The following is a 14967-nucleotide window of genomic DNA, read 5'->3' as shown; positions in this document are numbered from 1 at the left end:
GTAATTATTTGAAGTACATTTATACCTTTAAAAATCAAAAGATCAGGTGCAGAATTCTAGAGCATTGATACATTTGCTTTGTTTATTTACATTAGGAGTCGCAGCCCACCCACTACCTGTCTGGCTAAATATTTACATGGTTTGATCTACACAGTGAGAAAGCAAATCAAATGACAAATGTTTGCTGCTATTGTTTTATATGTTAATTCAAATTGTAGTGAACACATTGTGTTTTTTTAAGTTGCACAACACACATTTCTGGAGAAGGTAATTTTAAATTTGCAGTAATAGATTGAAGTCTTTTGGAGTGGATCTTTAACAGTGTTCTAAAAGTTATTTTTTTATTTTATATGAAACTGTTCGCTTGTCTTCAGAATTCTAGCTGGTGTATAATGCTAAGGAGATTACCTCTACCTCTGGCATGCGTTTGAAGTGAAGTAGTGAACTCAGAGTCATGGTTATAGAGCACCGAAACAGACCCTTGGTCCAACTTGTCAATATCACCCAGAGATCCTAAATTAATCTAGTCCCATTTACCAGTATTCCTTTAGTGTTGATGTAGCTTTCACTTAAATAAGCAATCTAAAAGTTGTCTTCTGTTCACATATTTTGATCAACACCATTGTGCATTTCCAATCCTGTTATACTAGTTTTTCACTATTTGTATCCCAAGACCAAGTGAGCTGCACTATTTCACTAGAGTATTATTTCCACATGCAGCGGTGAATGTTGTTGGATGGTTACAATATTTGAAAATTATTTATACTTAATTTTTGCATCACCAGCAAGACCAACACTTAATAGCCATTCCTAACTGCATTTGGGAAGATGGTGGGAAAATCCTTTATTGAGCCATTGCAGTTCACATAGTGAGGGTGCTTTCACAAAGCTGTCGGATTGGGTTGAAGAATTTTGGTTTTGTGCTTATGAAGGCTTATAATAAATGTCCAAGTTGGGGAATTGTGTCACTTAAAAGTGATGCTGTGTCTGTGCACCAGCTGACCTGTTTTTCTAGGTGATAGAAGCCATGGGTTTGAAAGACACTCCCAAAGAATCCTGGGAAGATTGATTATAGTGCATCCAGTTGATAGCATCCAAACTGACCTTGTCTTCATCTAGGCATCTCTAGTTCATTTTTTACTTTCATCCAAAATTTTCTTTAGACAATCTACATTTCTTTGCTTTCTTTTTATATTTTCTCTTTCTTGAGAGACATGTACTGTTCAGCATGAAAATTGCTTGTTGTTGAGGGTGAAGGATGGCACTGCACTATGTAATGTTACACCCATTTTATGCATTAATACATCTACCTGGATGCAGTCTACCTAGGCACTTCAATCCAAGCGCTATGAGTAAATCAGATATATTTGATCTGAAGTATTTGATCAGAAAAACCTGACACAAAACTGTCAGAAAAACAATGAATATCTAAATATGGGTTTATACTTTGTATTCGCTGAGTTTCCCACAAGGACTTTATTCTCAACAGTTGAACTGTCTCTCGAATTCTTTCCATAATTTTCTGTTGGCTGTGATTTTCAATGCACCATTTTCCCTGTATTACATGGAATTTTGAGGAACTTATTGAAATAGTTGCACAGCATGTTGTCAGTACATAACTCTTAATCAGAGTGCATTGGATGGGGTTGGAAGGAGAGAATTCAGCATTTAATTTTGTACTCTATCTTGTTATAGGTTTCTTTCAATATATTTAGGACCCTTCCACCTTCAGAATCTTCAGAGTTTGATCCAGAAGAAGATGAACCAGTGCTTGAAGCAGCCTGGCCTCATTTACAGGTGAACATTGCATGCTCAGAAGTAAAATAGCTGGTTAATATGCTTTACTTATTAAAGCATTTTGGTAATCTGTAATACTATAATAGATCACATTTGTCTTTCCATTTTGGACAGTAACCTGAAATGGAAGTTGGCCTTGTGCATATCTGAGAAAGCAGGAGAGTTTTGCAACTTGGAAAAATCAAGCGGTGCACATTTTTAGCTATGGCAGACAAGATATTTTGAAGCAGTGAGGTTGTTTATTTGAGACAGAGTGGCACAGGGGTTTACGTGAAAGAACCAATGGCCTAACAACGACCGTCAGTTTGGTCGAGCTGCAGTTTTGCTGTGAAGCTGTCCTGTTGAGCAGCTGAAGTCCTCCAAAGGCGATGAACTGAAAGCATCTCTCCCCTTTTCCCATTGTGAGGGAATTGACCAAAAACCCAAGAAAGAATTCTTTGTTTTAATCTAACAAAAGACCTCTGTTTGGCAGATCAGCAATCAGTGAAGAATGACCGTTGCCTTACTGGTAGCATTGTGTTATCAGTGCCGCAAATAGAGAGGAGCTGTGTAAAAGATTTTAATTTGCCCATGAAAACTAGACTTTGGATTTTGCCTTACCCTGTCCATCTGTAATGTGTATTAAACTACCTGTCTTAATCATGACTCTGTGTATTTGGGTCTTTTGGAGGAGTATGGTTTAAATTTTTAAAAAGTATTAGATTAGAAATCCTTGATTTTCTCTGCCACTGTTAAATGTGTTCCAATATTTTCTGTCAATGATATATAACATGGTATAAATTGCCTTTGTCCTGCATAGCAGTCAGATTGGCAAAATTATCATCTTAGTGGTCAAATTGAGATTTTATCTTATATGTTTTTCCATAGTTTATCAAACTGTGGGGCATTTCTATCAGTAAACTGTTCCCAGCTCAGTTGTAAAAATAGTTTGGGAGTCTTACTGCTGGGTATTTGAATGAGGACAGTGCAAATTGGATTTTGAGTAAAGGTATTTGCTAATGGATAAACGGACAGATGCCAGGTTTCTTATACTCAAGATGGCATTGAAGATAGCTTAAACCGTCTTGCTGAAAGAAGTATCTGTGATAAATATAAAGGAAGTAACAAAAGCCAGACAGATGCAATGAGCATATAAATCAGAAATAGAATTGCCTTCCAGTGCCAAGAAGGCAAAAGTGAGTGAAATGTTGGCACATGATCTAGACTGGTGGAAATACAGGAAGGAGGATGTATATAGTCACTCATTTGAGTTAACAAAGATTCAATTATGGTTAGAGCAGCTTGCAAAGAGAATTGAAACAGCATAAGATAGAGGAGAAGGAACATTGGAATGAAAAAGCAAGAGCTGGAAATAAATGAACTTGAAGATCTTCAGAAAGGGGAGAATAAAAGTGAGCAATTCAAAGAAAGGAAAAGGTGCAAGAAAAAGAATTTAAGAGGCTCAAACTAGAGATTCAGGAGGGAGAAAAGGAAAATAGACATTTGATAATGAATCATGATACAAAAAGCAATTGAAAGAAAAGATTTTATATGCTGATAAAGCCTAGTCACAATTCAGAGTTGAGTAAAGATTGTTTAAATTTGTTTCAGACTGACAGGGGGTTAAAAACATGGAGGCATTCTTTTTCATTTGAGGAAATAGTGGAACAATTGAAGTGACCAGAAGAAAACAGGACATTACCAAGCAAGTTGACTGATCAAGCAGATAAAAAGTATGCATTGCCGTTGAAGGAGATTTTTAAAGGGTTATGCAACATATTTTTGAACAGAGGTATTCTGGGTGTGTCATTTGGAGATGTCAGTGTTGGACTGGGGTGTACAAAGTTAAAAATCACACAACAGGTTTTTGTCCAACAGATTTAATTGGAAGCACACTAGCTTTCGGAGCGCGCTCCTTCATCACCTGATGAAGGAGTGGCGCTTCGAAAGCTAGTTTGCTTCCAATTAAACCTGTTGGACGATACCCTAGTGTTGTGTGATTTTTAACTTCTGGGTGTGTGTTAGTTCCTGAATCATGCAGAAAGAAGGTTAGAAATTTGAGGAGGTAGTCTAGACAACCTAGATTGAATTTGAAAGGTTTAATACAAAGTATTTTTGACAGGTGGGTGTGGGTATGGGTATTAGGAGTAAATATCATGTATGAAGTTCTCTGATAATTTTTGATGGTAAATATCAAAAGTTTAAATCAAACCTCCACTGTAAGAAAATAGGATTCCTTTATTCAGAATTCTGGAAGTAGCATGGAAAGCCCACAGGACCTTTTTGGGATTCATAGGAGTGAGGTTGATCAGAAACTTGCATGGAAAATACCACCGATCAAATTGTAGCTTAACTACAGTGATGAAACTGGGGGTAAACACTGCTGTGATTGCAGCAGGGGTGACTAAAATTAGAGATAAAGGTTTCTTTGTCATTGAATGAGACCTTCTCTGCATTGAAATTATTCCACTAAACTGTAGCTTTATTAAGGAGCACAAGCTAAAGATGTTTTTGCTGGAGAGGACATTATTTCTCCTTTTTGGAGAATTCAGAGAAAGCAAAAAGGTTAAGTTATATCCTGGTTCTCTTGCTCAAAATGCAATTAGTGAGACTTGTTCTCCAGAAGAAGGAGTTGCTTAAAAAAAAATCCCTGTGGACAAAATTGACTGACTGGCTGAAGTGAAGTTTATAGCTTTGCCCATAATCTCAAAATCCAAGTGAGGTTAAAGATACAGCAGTTTTACTGCAACCAGTTTCTGGTATTTTTCTGTGGAAAATTTGTCAGCATCTGTGGAGAGAGAAGCAGCATTAATGTTTCAAGTTTGACTTTTCAGAACTAAACTCTGTTTAACCCTGATTCTCTCTGCAGATGCTGACAAACCTGCTGAGTTTCTCGCACTGTTGGTTTCAGACCTCCAACATCTGCAGTGTATTGACTCTGTTCAGGATTTTGTTATTCCCTTTAGCATACACAACAGTGGCTGAGTAAATTTCATTACCAGACATCAAAGCATTACCACAAAAAGATGTTAAAATAGCTGATTCAGAGATAAATTGACAGTTAGCATACACTGAAGCAGAGGCTGACTAAGATTGAGTGGTATTGTATTAGAAATGGAGATCTGATGAAAGAGTGGGAACATTTTTATATTCTTCCAGATAAGCAATGGGCAGTTCACCTGATAGTGGTCCTGTCAAATTTAATAATGTGACATTGAGTAGCGTTATTAGGTTTTTATGGCAAGATGTGAATTTGAAAAAGCCATGCATCAGTGAGCATAAATTCTTAGCATGTCAGGCCTCCATTTGGGTGTAATGTAATTCTATAAAAAACACACTATATCAGACAGTTGGGAAACTTAAACTTAATTTGCAAGTTGGCTATAAAACAGTTGAAGTGCATTCATGAACATGGTGGCTTCAGAGAGAAATCTTCAGACTCTCAACGATCATGTAGGGTAATTGTTTTGCATACTTACAGGATTGGAAAAAGGGTTAGATTTCTTAATTTGCTGTAAAAGACTCCCCAGTTAAATCTACTGGGTTTAGTCCATTTAAATTGATGTATAGTCCTGAGGTAAGAGTCCATTAAAACTGATCATGAGAACATAGTTCAAAATGATGTTCATGAGAGATGGCAAAAAATTTAACATTGTTTATAAGGCAAAAAGACAAATCCTCAAAACATTGAAAATTACATGTCCCATATTTTCAGAGAGACACAAGAGTGTGTAAAATAGAATGGGAGTGTTTAAGAAGTTGTGCAGCTGGAAAAAGCACAGCAGGTCAGATAGCATTAGAGGAGATGGGGAATCAACATTTGAGGACTGGTGAAAGGTTCTGACCTGAAACATCAACTCCCATTTTGGATGTAGGTTTGCTTGCTGAGCTGATAGGTTGATTTCCAGACATTTCATTATCTTACTAGGTAACATCGTCAGTGGACTTTCAGCAAAGCAATGCTGAAACTTCCTGCTTTCTATTTATATGTTTGGGTTTCTTTGGGTTAGTGATGTTATTTCCTGTGGTGAAGTCACTTCCTGTCCCTTTTCTTAGGGGGTGGTAGATGGAGTCTAACTCTGTTTGTTTGTTGATAGAGTTCTGGTTGGAATGCCATGCGTCTAGGAATTCTCGTGCATGTCTCTGTTTGGCTTGTCGTAGGATGTTTGTATTGTCCCAGTCGAAGTGGTGTCCTTCCTCATCTGTATGTGAGGATACTAGTGAGAGAGAGTCATGTCTTTTTGTGGCTAGTTGATGTTCATGTATCCTGGTGGCTAGTTTTCTACCTGTTTGTCCAATGTATTGATTGTTTACAGTCCTTGCACAGTATTTTGTAAATGACGTTAGTTTTGCTCATTGCCTGTATAGGGTCTTTCAAGTTCATCAGCTGCTGTTTTAGTGTGTTGGTAGGTTTGTAGGCTACCATGATGCCAAGGGGTCTGAGTAGTCAGCTAATGAACGCATGGCATTCCAACCAGAACTCTGTCAACAAACGGAGTTAGACCCCATCTAAAGAACATCAAAGGAAATGACATCACCAACCCAAAGAAACCTAAACATATTAATAGAAAGCTGGAAGTTTCAGCATTGCTTTGAAAGTCCACTGAAGATGTTACCTAGTAAGATAATGAAACGTCTGGAAATCAACCTATCAACTCAGCGAGCAAACCTAAATCCAAAACCTCAACCTGAGCTACAAATCTTCTCAAAACTTGCTAATCAACTCCCCTTCTCTGATGCTGCCTGACCTGCTGTGCTTTTACCAGTTCTATTCTTTATCAGCTTTGACTCATCAACATCTCCAGTTCTCACTATCTCCAAGGTTTAAGTTCACAGGCAAAAATGAAAAAAAATGGACAAACATGCTGTAACTGGAACATTGTAAAAAGGAAACCAAGTATGAGTGCAATTACTATTGCAAAATGAACCTTTGAAACCTTTGTAGTCCAGCTGAAATAGTTAGGCAGATTTACAAAGTGACTTATCTTGTAGGTGCTCTGGATTGTAGAAAGAAGAATCTGTCACATAAACATGTTAAACATGCTGGTGAGGAAGATGAGACAAAGCAAGTGGTAAGAGTAGTAGAGGTTGACAAAGTCAGTGAGTGAAATAGGAGAGGCAGATAGTTCACAAAGTTAACCTCCCATAATCTGATTAACAATAGTGAAATATTAGGCAGTTATACACTAGTATTTTTATACTTAGACCTAGTAAGATTACTGAGGAAATTCAAGGTACACCAAGATGTACACTGTAAGTGAGGCATGATATAGGTTTATCAGAATCCATACCAATAAAATGACATTCTTATTGGTAAAGCTTTGGTGGGCAAGAAGATTTAAATACATTTTTGAATATCAACTGATTGAACGTAGCCAGGCAATTGGAGTTCACCAGTGTGTTCATTCCTAAACTGAATGGGTCAACTAGATTCACATATACTACAGGAAAATAAATGCAGTCACAAAAAAGCATTCATACTATATTTCTCAATTAGATTTGGCAGTGTTTCATTCCTTTAAGATCGATCTGTCGAAGGTGAACTGGTAAATAACATTAACACCAAGAGATAAAGAAATATCAATGTTTGTTACACCGAAATGATTATTCAACGTCAAGGTCATGCTGTTCCAGTTAAAAATGCGTTCCGAAGGCTTGTGAATCAAGTTGTAGCTAAAGTGCTTAATTTTTTTTAGATGATGTCATTAGTATAAAGTAACACTTGGAAAGCAATTAAAAGATCTGTTTAGGGAATTACAATTGGCTGGTTTAATAATCATTCTTGCCAAGAATGAATTAGTAAAATAGTAGTTAATGTTAGTGTACTGGGGATAGGTTCAGACTCATTGGAAGTAATGAATCAGCAAAAGAGACGTTTTTAAGACCTTTAACCAAAATTGGAAGTACTACTGTGTAGTGGAAATGGAGATGTTTGTTAGTTATTGGCTCCAAAGCATTTTCAAGTCTGTGCCTGACCTAGTTGCTGAACAACATTAATATATTCTGACTGTAATCCACCAGCTTTATGGAGAAATTTAAGACTATGCAAAATTGTTCTGATGAACCTTTATTGATTCAGTGATTCACAGTAAAAAAAAATGTTCATTTTGCTGAAAAAGTTGGTGTAAAAGTAGGCATGCTCAAAATAATCAATTGAAATAGTTAAGGGTTTGAGAGGAAAATGATAAATTGATGAAATTCTGCATAATGGAATGATTTTATTTTGTATTATGTGTTATGTTTATAAGTAATACATTTAAAACTGTGTAGTCTGCCTTAAGGGTGGTGACGTTTAAGGAACCACATAGTTTCCTTTTTGGACTGTAAACTAAACAGGAAATTGGATTAGCATATATAGCTGAGATACATGGAGAATTTTGTGGCTTGCGAAAAGTCAAATGGCAGCCATTTTAGTGTGCAAGAGATTGTTGCTGTTTGAAGCAATGAGATTTTTATTTTAGAAGGAATGGCACAAGGTGACTTTAAGTCATCTAAGTTCATTACAAATGTGTGAGTAGTGTAATGGTGCAGGAGGTTGGTCACACACAGAACGTTTACCTAGTTGATTCCACATTAATTCAAGCTGTAGCAACAGTCTGTCTCAGTTCCTGTTTCCTTTCTCATCTCCATTACTCATAAGGTATCAGAACTGAATTTTTTTTTAGCTCTTGTGTACAGATTACTAACTTTGAATCATAACTATTAATTCCACTTTCTCAATGTGCTGCATTTTTTGCTAAACCACTGAGCTTTTTTGTGTATGCCTTCACTACTTAATTTAACCAACATTTTATTCTTTTGGCGAGAATGGAGAAAAATTTGTGAAATCAACAAGAAATGATGGCTGAAAACAGACCCTTTCAAACTTGATTTTTTTTCTGGTATTTTTACATTTAGAAGTGAATAAGGTTTTTTTAATCCTTTTTGTAATTTAACTTATCTATTTCAGCTTGTATATGAGTTCTTCATTCGGTTTTTGGAGAGTCAAGAATTCCAACCCAGTATTGCCAAAAAATATGTAGATCAGAAATTTGTATTGCAGGTGCGTGTGAACTTTTTTTGACTAGATAAGTAATTGTATATTACCTGTACTTTCATAAAGTTAAGGCATGGAACAATGGAACAATAGAACAGTAGCAGTTTGTTTTGGCAATGTTTATATATTTAAGTTTGGGTATAAATGATATTTTGAATATCCTTTTGCACCACTCTTCTGGCAAACAATATCCAGTGGTTTGCTATTAATATCCCTTTTAAAGCTTTGTGAAATTGTGGATCATTGGTTTTGCACTAATAGTTTTGTGCAAGCCTTCCTTAAATGTATCTAACCTGTTCAAATTTGATATTTTGGATTCAAAATTTATTGCAACTTTCATGTCCCCACAAAAAGTCTTGTGTTTACATTTCCATCTAATTGTCATTTGATAAATTCGCAGAGAAATCTCAGAAGAAACTTCTCCGGATTTGTGTGGATCTTTTAATTTGTAATGGGGTGAATAAGATTAGTTACAAATTTACTGATAGAGTAATTGTGTAGCGGAGACTAATGTTCATTGACTTATGTGCCATTCCATATGAAAACTGTTCAGTGTAGAAGATTCACTAGACAATTGTGCAGGCCTTAATTTCTAAGTGAGGACATTCATGCAGCTATACTGTCTATGGAATAAGTTTTATTCTTTACTTTGTCCCTTTTTTATATGTTTTGCCTTAATCCCACATCAGAGATTCCTGCATTCTAGGGGCAGGTGGCAAGTGGATTATTCCATCAAAAATAGATTTCCATGCCTTTAAATGCTGTCACGTTTTGGGTTTCGAGATTTCCTGCTGTTACTAATCACACTCCTGTTGTGTCAACCCACTGCCCAGAATCTCATGATATTGAACTAAGTAATTAATGTAAAAGTTATGAAATATTTGAACAGCAGTATTTGATTATAGAGAATGCCATTTGTGTGTGTGTAAAAGGTGTTAGAGATGACTACTGAATTGAAAATTAACTAGAATATTGTGATCTTTTAGTCAATGCAATATTCTATTAGTAACGTATTGGGATTAGTTTCTATTGTGACCTGTATGTTTGATTTAGATCAAAATTGTTAGAATTCTACACTTGCTCAGAAATCTCATTTCTTGGGAGCTAAGCAAAATTGCATTATATTACAGTTGAACTAATGTTGAAATGAAGGTTTGGTGACTACAAATAAACTAAGTAAAACTTGTAAACTGGACAAGTGGTTTATGGGAAAGGTGAAGTTATATTTTTGGTCATTTTCAGCTTTTGGAATTGTTCAACAGTGAAGACCCCCGAGAACGAGACTACCTGAAGACTGTTTTACACAGAATTTATGGAAAGTTTCTTGGACTTAGAGCATTTATCCGAAAGCAAATTAACAATATTTTTCTACAGTAAGTGTTATTGTTAAAAGTTGATTTGAGAGTATTGAAGCAGTATTTTCAAGTGTTATTTTGGGGGTAGATGAAAAGAAGTTAAGTGAAATGAGGATGCCGAGTAATACTCCACTAGTTTGAAGATCTATGTCAATCTTTTACCTCAACAAAGTTGTCTGCCTTGTGCATTGCTCATGGTGGATAGGGTAGTGAATGCACTTCATGTGCTTGCCATAATGGAATTGCAATATGCTTATTGAAGCTTCCAGTAACCTATCAGCCTATTAACACTGAGAATGGGGACTGATTAGCATCATTCCTTGTCTTAACTGACTTACCGCTCATATGAAGGTTAATTGGACAAGGAACTGGCATCTTCCTGGATTTGCATCAAAGCTCTTTCCAATCTGGGGCTAAAATTTAGTCAACTTGAATTCTAAAAGTGGTTAAGGCCACATTTGGAACTAGTACCATACTCTGCAATGGCAGAGCAGGCTCATAGCTGAATGCCCTGTTCCTGGTCCTTTTTCTTTTGTTGTCTCCAACCTTTCTTGAATAGTCAAGTTACATTTCCAAATTTTGAAATCTGGTGACCTTTTGACAAATCATTACCAACGTATCCACTATTTCCACACTTGGCTCTTCTTCGAACATAGAAAAGTACAGCACCGTACAGGCTCTTTGGCCCATGATGTTGTGCTGAGGATTAATCCTAATCTAAAATAAAATAACCTAACCTCTGCACCCCTCAATTCACTGCTGTCCATGTGCACGTCCAGCAATCACTTAAATGTCCCTAATGACTCTGCTACTTCCACCACCACCGCTGGCAGTGCATTCCATGCGTTTACAACTCTCTGCGTAAAGAACCTACCTCTGATGTCTCCTCTATACCTTCCTCCAACATCTTAAAACCGATCCCTCATGGCAGTCAATCCTGTCCTGGGAAAAGTCTCTGGCTATCGACTGTATTCATGCTTCTCATTACCCTGTACATCTCGATCAGATCACCTCACTTTCTCCTTCTCTTCAGAGTGAGAAATCTGAGCTTAGTCACCCTCTCCTCAAGACAAGCCTTCCAGTCCAGGCAGCATCCTTGTAAATCTCCATTGTACCCTCTCCAAAGCCTCCACATCTTTCCTATAGTAGGGCGACCAGAACTGGACACAATATTCCAAGTGTGGTCTCACCAGGGTCTTGTAGAGCTGCAGCAAAACCTTGTGGCTCTGAAACTTGATCCTCCTGTTAATGAAAGCCAAAACACCATATGCTTTTTTAAAAACCCTATCCATTTGGGTGGCAACTTTGAGGGATCTATAAACTTGAACACCAAGATCCCTCTGTTCCTCCACACTGCCAGGAATCCTGTCTCTAATCCTATATTCAGCATTCAAGTTCGACCTTCCAAAATGCTTCACTCCACATTTATCCAGGTTAAACTCCATCTGCCATTTCTCAGTCCAGCTCTGAATCCTGTCTGTTGCACTGCAGTCTGCAATAGCCCTCGACACTATCGATGGCACCTCCAGTCTTTGTGTCACTGGCAAATTTACTAACCCACCCCCTCAACCTCTTCATCCAAGTCATTTATAAAAACTGTAAAGAGCAGAGGCCCAAGAACAGAGCCCTGCAGGATGCTATTCACCACTGACCTCTAGGCAGAATACTTTCCATCTACTAAAACCACTCTCTGCCTTCTGTCAGCCAACCAATTCTGAATCCAGACAGCCAAATCTCCCTGTAACCCATACCTCCTGACTTTATGAATGAGTCTACCATGGGGAACGTTATCAAATGCCTTGCTGAAGTCAATGTACACCATATCCACTGCTTGAGCTTTGTCAACCTGTGTCCTCACCACCTCGAAGAACTCTATAAGATTTATGAGGCAAGACCTGCCCCTCTCAAAGCCATGCTGACTGCCTTTAATCATGCTATGCTTTTCCTAATTGGAATAAATCCTATCTCTCAGAATTCTTTCCAAAACCTTGCTGACCACAGACATAAGACTGACTGACTGGTCTGTAATTGCCAGGGATTTCCCCATTCCCCTTCTTGAAAAGAGGAACAACGTTCACCTCCCTCCAATCCTCCAGGATGACTCCCGTGGGGAGTGAGAAAGCAAATATCTTCGCCAGCAGCTTAGCAACCTCCTTTCTCGCTTCCCGGAGAAACCTAGGATAAATCTGGTCTGGCCCTGGGGACTTATCGACCTTAATGTTTGCCAAAACTTCCAGCAGCTCAACTTCCTCAATCTCTACCTGTTCAAGCCTGTTTTCCTGCTCCTCAAAGTTCTCATTCACAACAAAGTTCCTTTCCTTAGTGAAAACCAAAGCAAAAAGCTCATTTAGGGCTTCCCCATCTGCTCAGATTCCATGCACAACTTCCCTACAATATCCCTGATCGGACCGACCTACTTCCTGATCATTCTCTTATTTCTCACGTATGCATACAACGCTTTTGAGTTCTCCATAATCCTTCCTGCCGACCCTTTCTCGTGCCCCCTCCTGGCTCTCCTCAGTCCATTTCTGAGCTCCTTTCTTGTAAGCCTGTAATCGTCAAAATCTGTGCTTTCTTCCTCCACCTTACGTAAGCTGCCTTCTATCTTTTGACTCCTCTGTTCTCACCATCCAAGGCTCCTTAATCTTATCCTTACCTAGAGGAACAAATTTATGCATCACTTGCAGCAACTGCTCCTTAAACAGTCTCCATATGTCTGTGCCCTTTCTGTGGAACAATTGCTCCCAATCTGTACTTCCCAACTTGAGTCTGATAGCATCATAATTTCCTTTGCCCCAATTAAATATTTTCCCTTAGTAACTGCTCCTTTCCATCTCCATGGCTATGGTAAATGTGAGGCAGTTGTGGTCACTGTCACCAGTGTTCTCCCACTGTGAGATCTGACAGCTGTCCTGGCTTATTGCCAAGCACCAAATCCAAAATAGCCTCTCCTTTCGTCAGCCTGTCTAAATACTGAGTAAGGAAACCTTCCTGAACGCACCTGACAAAAACAACTCCATCCAAACCATTTGTACTAAGGAGATTCCAGTTGATATTGGGAAAGTTGAAGTCACCCATAAGAACAACCCTGATACGTTTGCACTTTTCCAAAATCTGCTGGCCTATGAGTTCTTCAATCTCCCTACAGCTATTAGGGGGGGCCTGTAGAAGACCCCTAATGAGATGACTGCTCCCTTGTTGTTTCTAACTTCCACCCATACTGACTGACTCAGTAGACAAACCTTCCTTGACGACTTTCATTTCTGTAGCTGTGATGCACTCTGATTAGCAATGCTACCACCCCCCCCCCACCCCACCCCACACCGTTCTTCAGCAACCACTTGTGCCCTTATGAAACCCACGTCTCTGTTAATGGGTATAACATCATAGTGCCAAGTACTAATCCACGCTCGAAGTTTGTCGCACTTATTTCTGACACTCCTTGCATTAAAGCAGACACATTTTAACTGATCCTTTTGTTCTATCACATGAAAAACCTTACCAATAGATTCACAGCATCCTGTCACTGCCTCATTTACAACTAGACCCACCTTCCCCACTCCCCTCAGATGTGTAGCTCTGGTTCCCAACCCCCTGCTAAACCAGTTTTAAACCTTCCCAAACCACTCGACCCAATCTCCCACCCAGGACATTCGTGCACCTCCAGTTCAGATGCAATCTGTCCTTCATATACAGGTCCCACCTTCCCCAGAAGGCACCCCAATGGTCTAGGTATGTGAAGCCTTTCCTCCTGCACCAGCCGTGCAGCCACGTGCTAAGCTATACTTACTGACTGTTCCTCATCTCACTGTCCCGTGGCACCGGTAGCAAACCTGAGAACACTACACTACTCGTCCTGCTCTTCTGATTCTCATCCTAGCTCTCTGAAGTCACTATTCAGATCCTCAATCCCTTTCCTGGCTACGTCATTGGTGCCAGTATGTACCATGATTTCTGGCTGCTCACCCTCCCCCAAAACTTGGGTGCAGGCCATCCAGTTCTAAATAAGTAAGAGATAAGGAGATCTTTCATCATTTTCTAAAATGCAAGTGAAGTCAATAATAAAATGTAGTATGTTGGTCACAAATGTTAAAAATTACATCTGTAGCATTTCTTGGCTAGCTAGCAGTACATTTTCTAAATTAACACCCTGCCTGTAGTTTTAAGGTTTGAACTCTCTCTAATTCAGAATATTAAAACAATAGTTTTAGTTTTTAAATGTTTTAAAAATATTTGGGCATTGATACGACAAGTTTTTGGTGTTTCGTTTTCTCTTTCCGTAAAAATGCAAGTGTCGCTTGCTGTTTAAGCGCACACTTTTATACTTCAGTTTTCTTTACAGATTTGTTTATGAAACAGAACGTTTTAATGGTGTAGCAGAGCTTCTGGAAATATTAGGAAGGTAAGCAACCTCGCACCTAATTTTTAAGCTTAGTTACAAATTCATAGAATTCTGATTCTTTTCCTAAATGGCTGTCTTTATTAATTTGTAACATCAAGATAAGACTACCTTGGGAGCAGTGATCAAAATATTACTCAATTTTACTTTCAGTTTGAAAGGGTGATGATTGGGTCTAAGAGTGTTATTTTACAATTACTGCCAGCTGTATGAACATGAAACTCAGCTAGCTGAATTGACCCGGTACACCAGACTATTGGATGTGCATATAAAGATGGCATTAAAAGGGTTATTTTCAAATACTCTTAAATATATTCCTACGATAAAGAAAAACTTCTCCAGGAAAGAGCCAGCATCTGTGGCCAACTAAAGATGTTCAGGAAAGCATAGAATTGCACAAA

The 14967-nt window shown here is 38.3% G+C and overlaps 1 protein-coding gene across 1 annotated transcript in view; it reads left to right on the top strand.

The window, feature by feature from the left end:
• Positions 1–14967, top strand: part of ppp2r5eb (protein phosphatase 2, regulatory subunit B', epsilon isoform b) — an 85958-nt gene that overhangs the window by 49431 nt on the left and 21560 nt on the right. The window contains exons 3-6 of the mRNA XM_060829343.1: positions 1696–1797; positions 8726–8818; positions 10055–10185; positions 14510–14569. Of these exons, the coding sequence (XP_060685326.1) occupies positions 1696–1797; positions 8726–8818; positions 10055–10185; positions 14510–14569 (386 nt within the window). The remainder of the gene's footprint in view (positions 1–1695; positions 1798–8725; positions 8819–10054; positions 10186–14509; positions 14570–14967) is intronic.

Source organism: Hemiscyllium ocellatum, chromosome 8 (assembly GCF_020745735.1).
Source record: "Hemiscyllium ocellatum isolate sHemOce1 chromosome 8, sHemOce1.pat.X.cur, whole genome shotgun sequence".
NCBI classification, from domain to species: domain Eukaryota; kingdom Metazoa; phylum Chordata; class Chondrichthyes; order Orectolobiformes; family Hemiscylliidae; genus Hemiscyllium; species Hemiscyllium ocellatum.
Note: the sequence above shows the minus strand (reverse complement) of the source record. Positions and strands in the feature narration are given on the sequence as shown.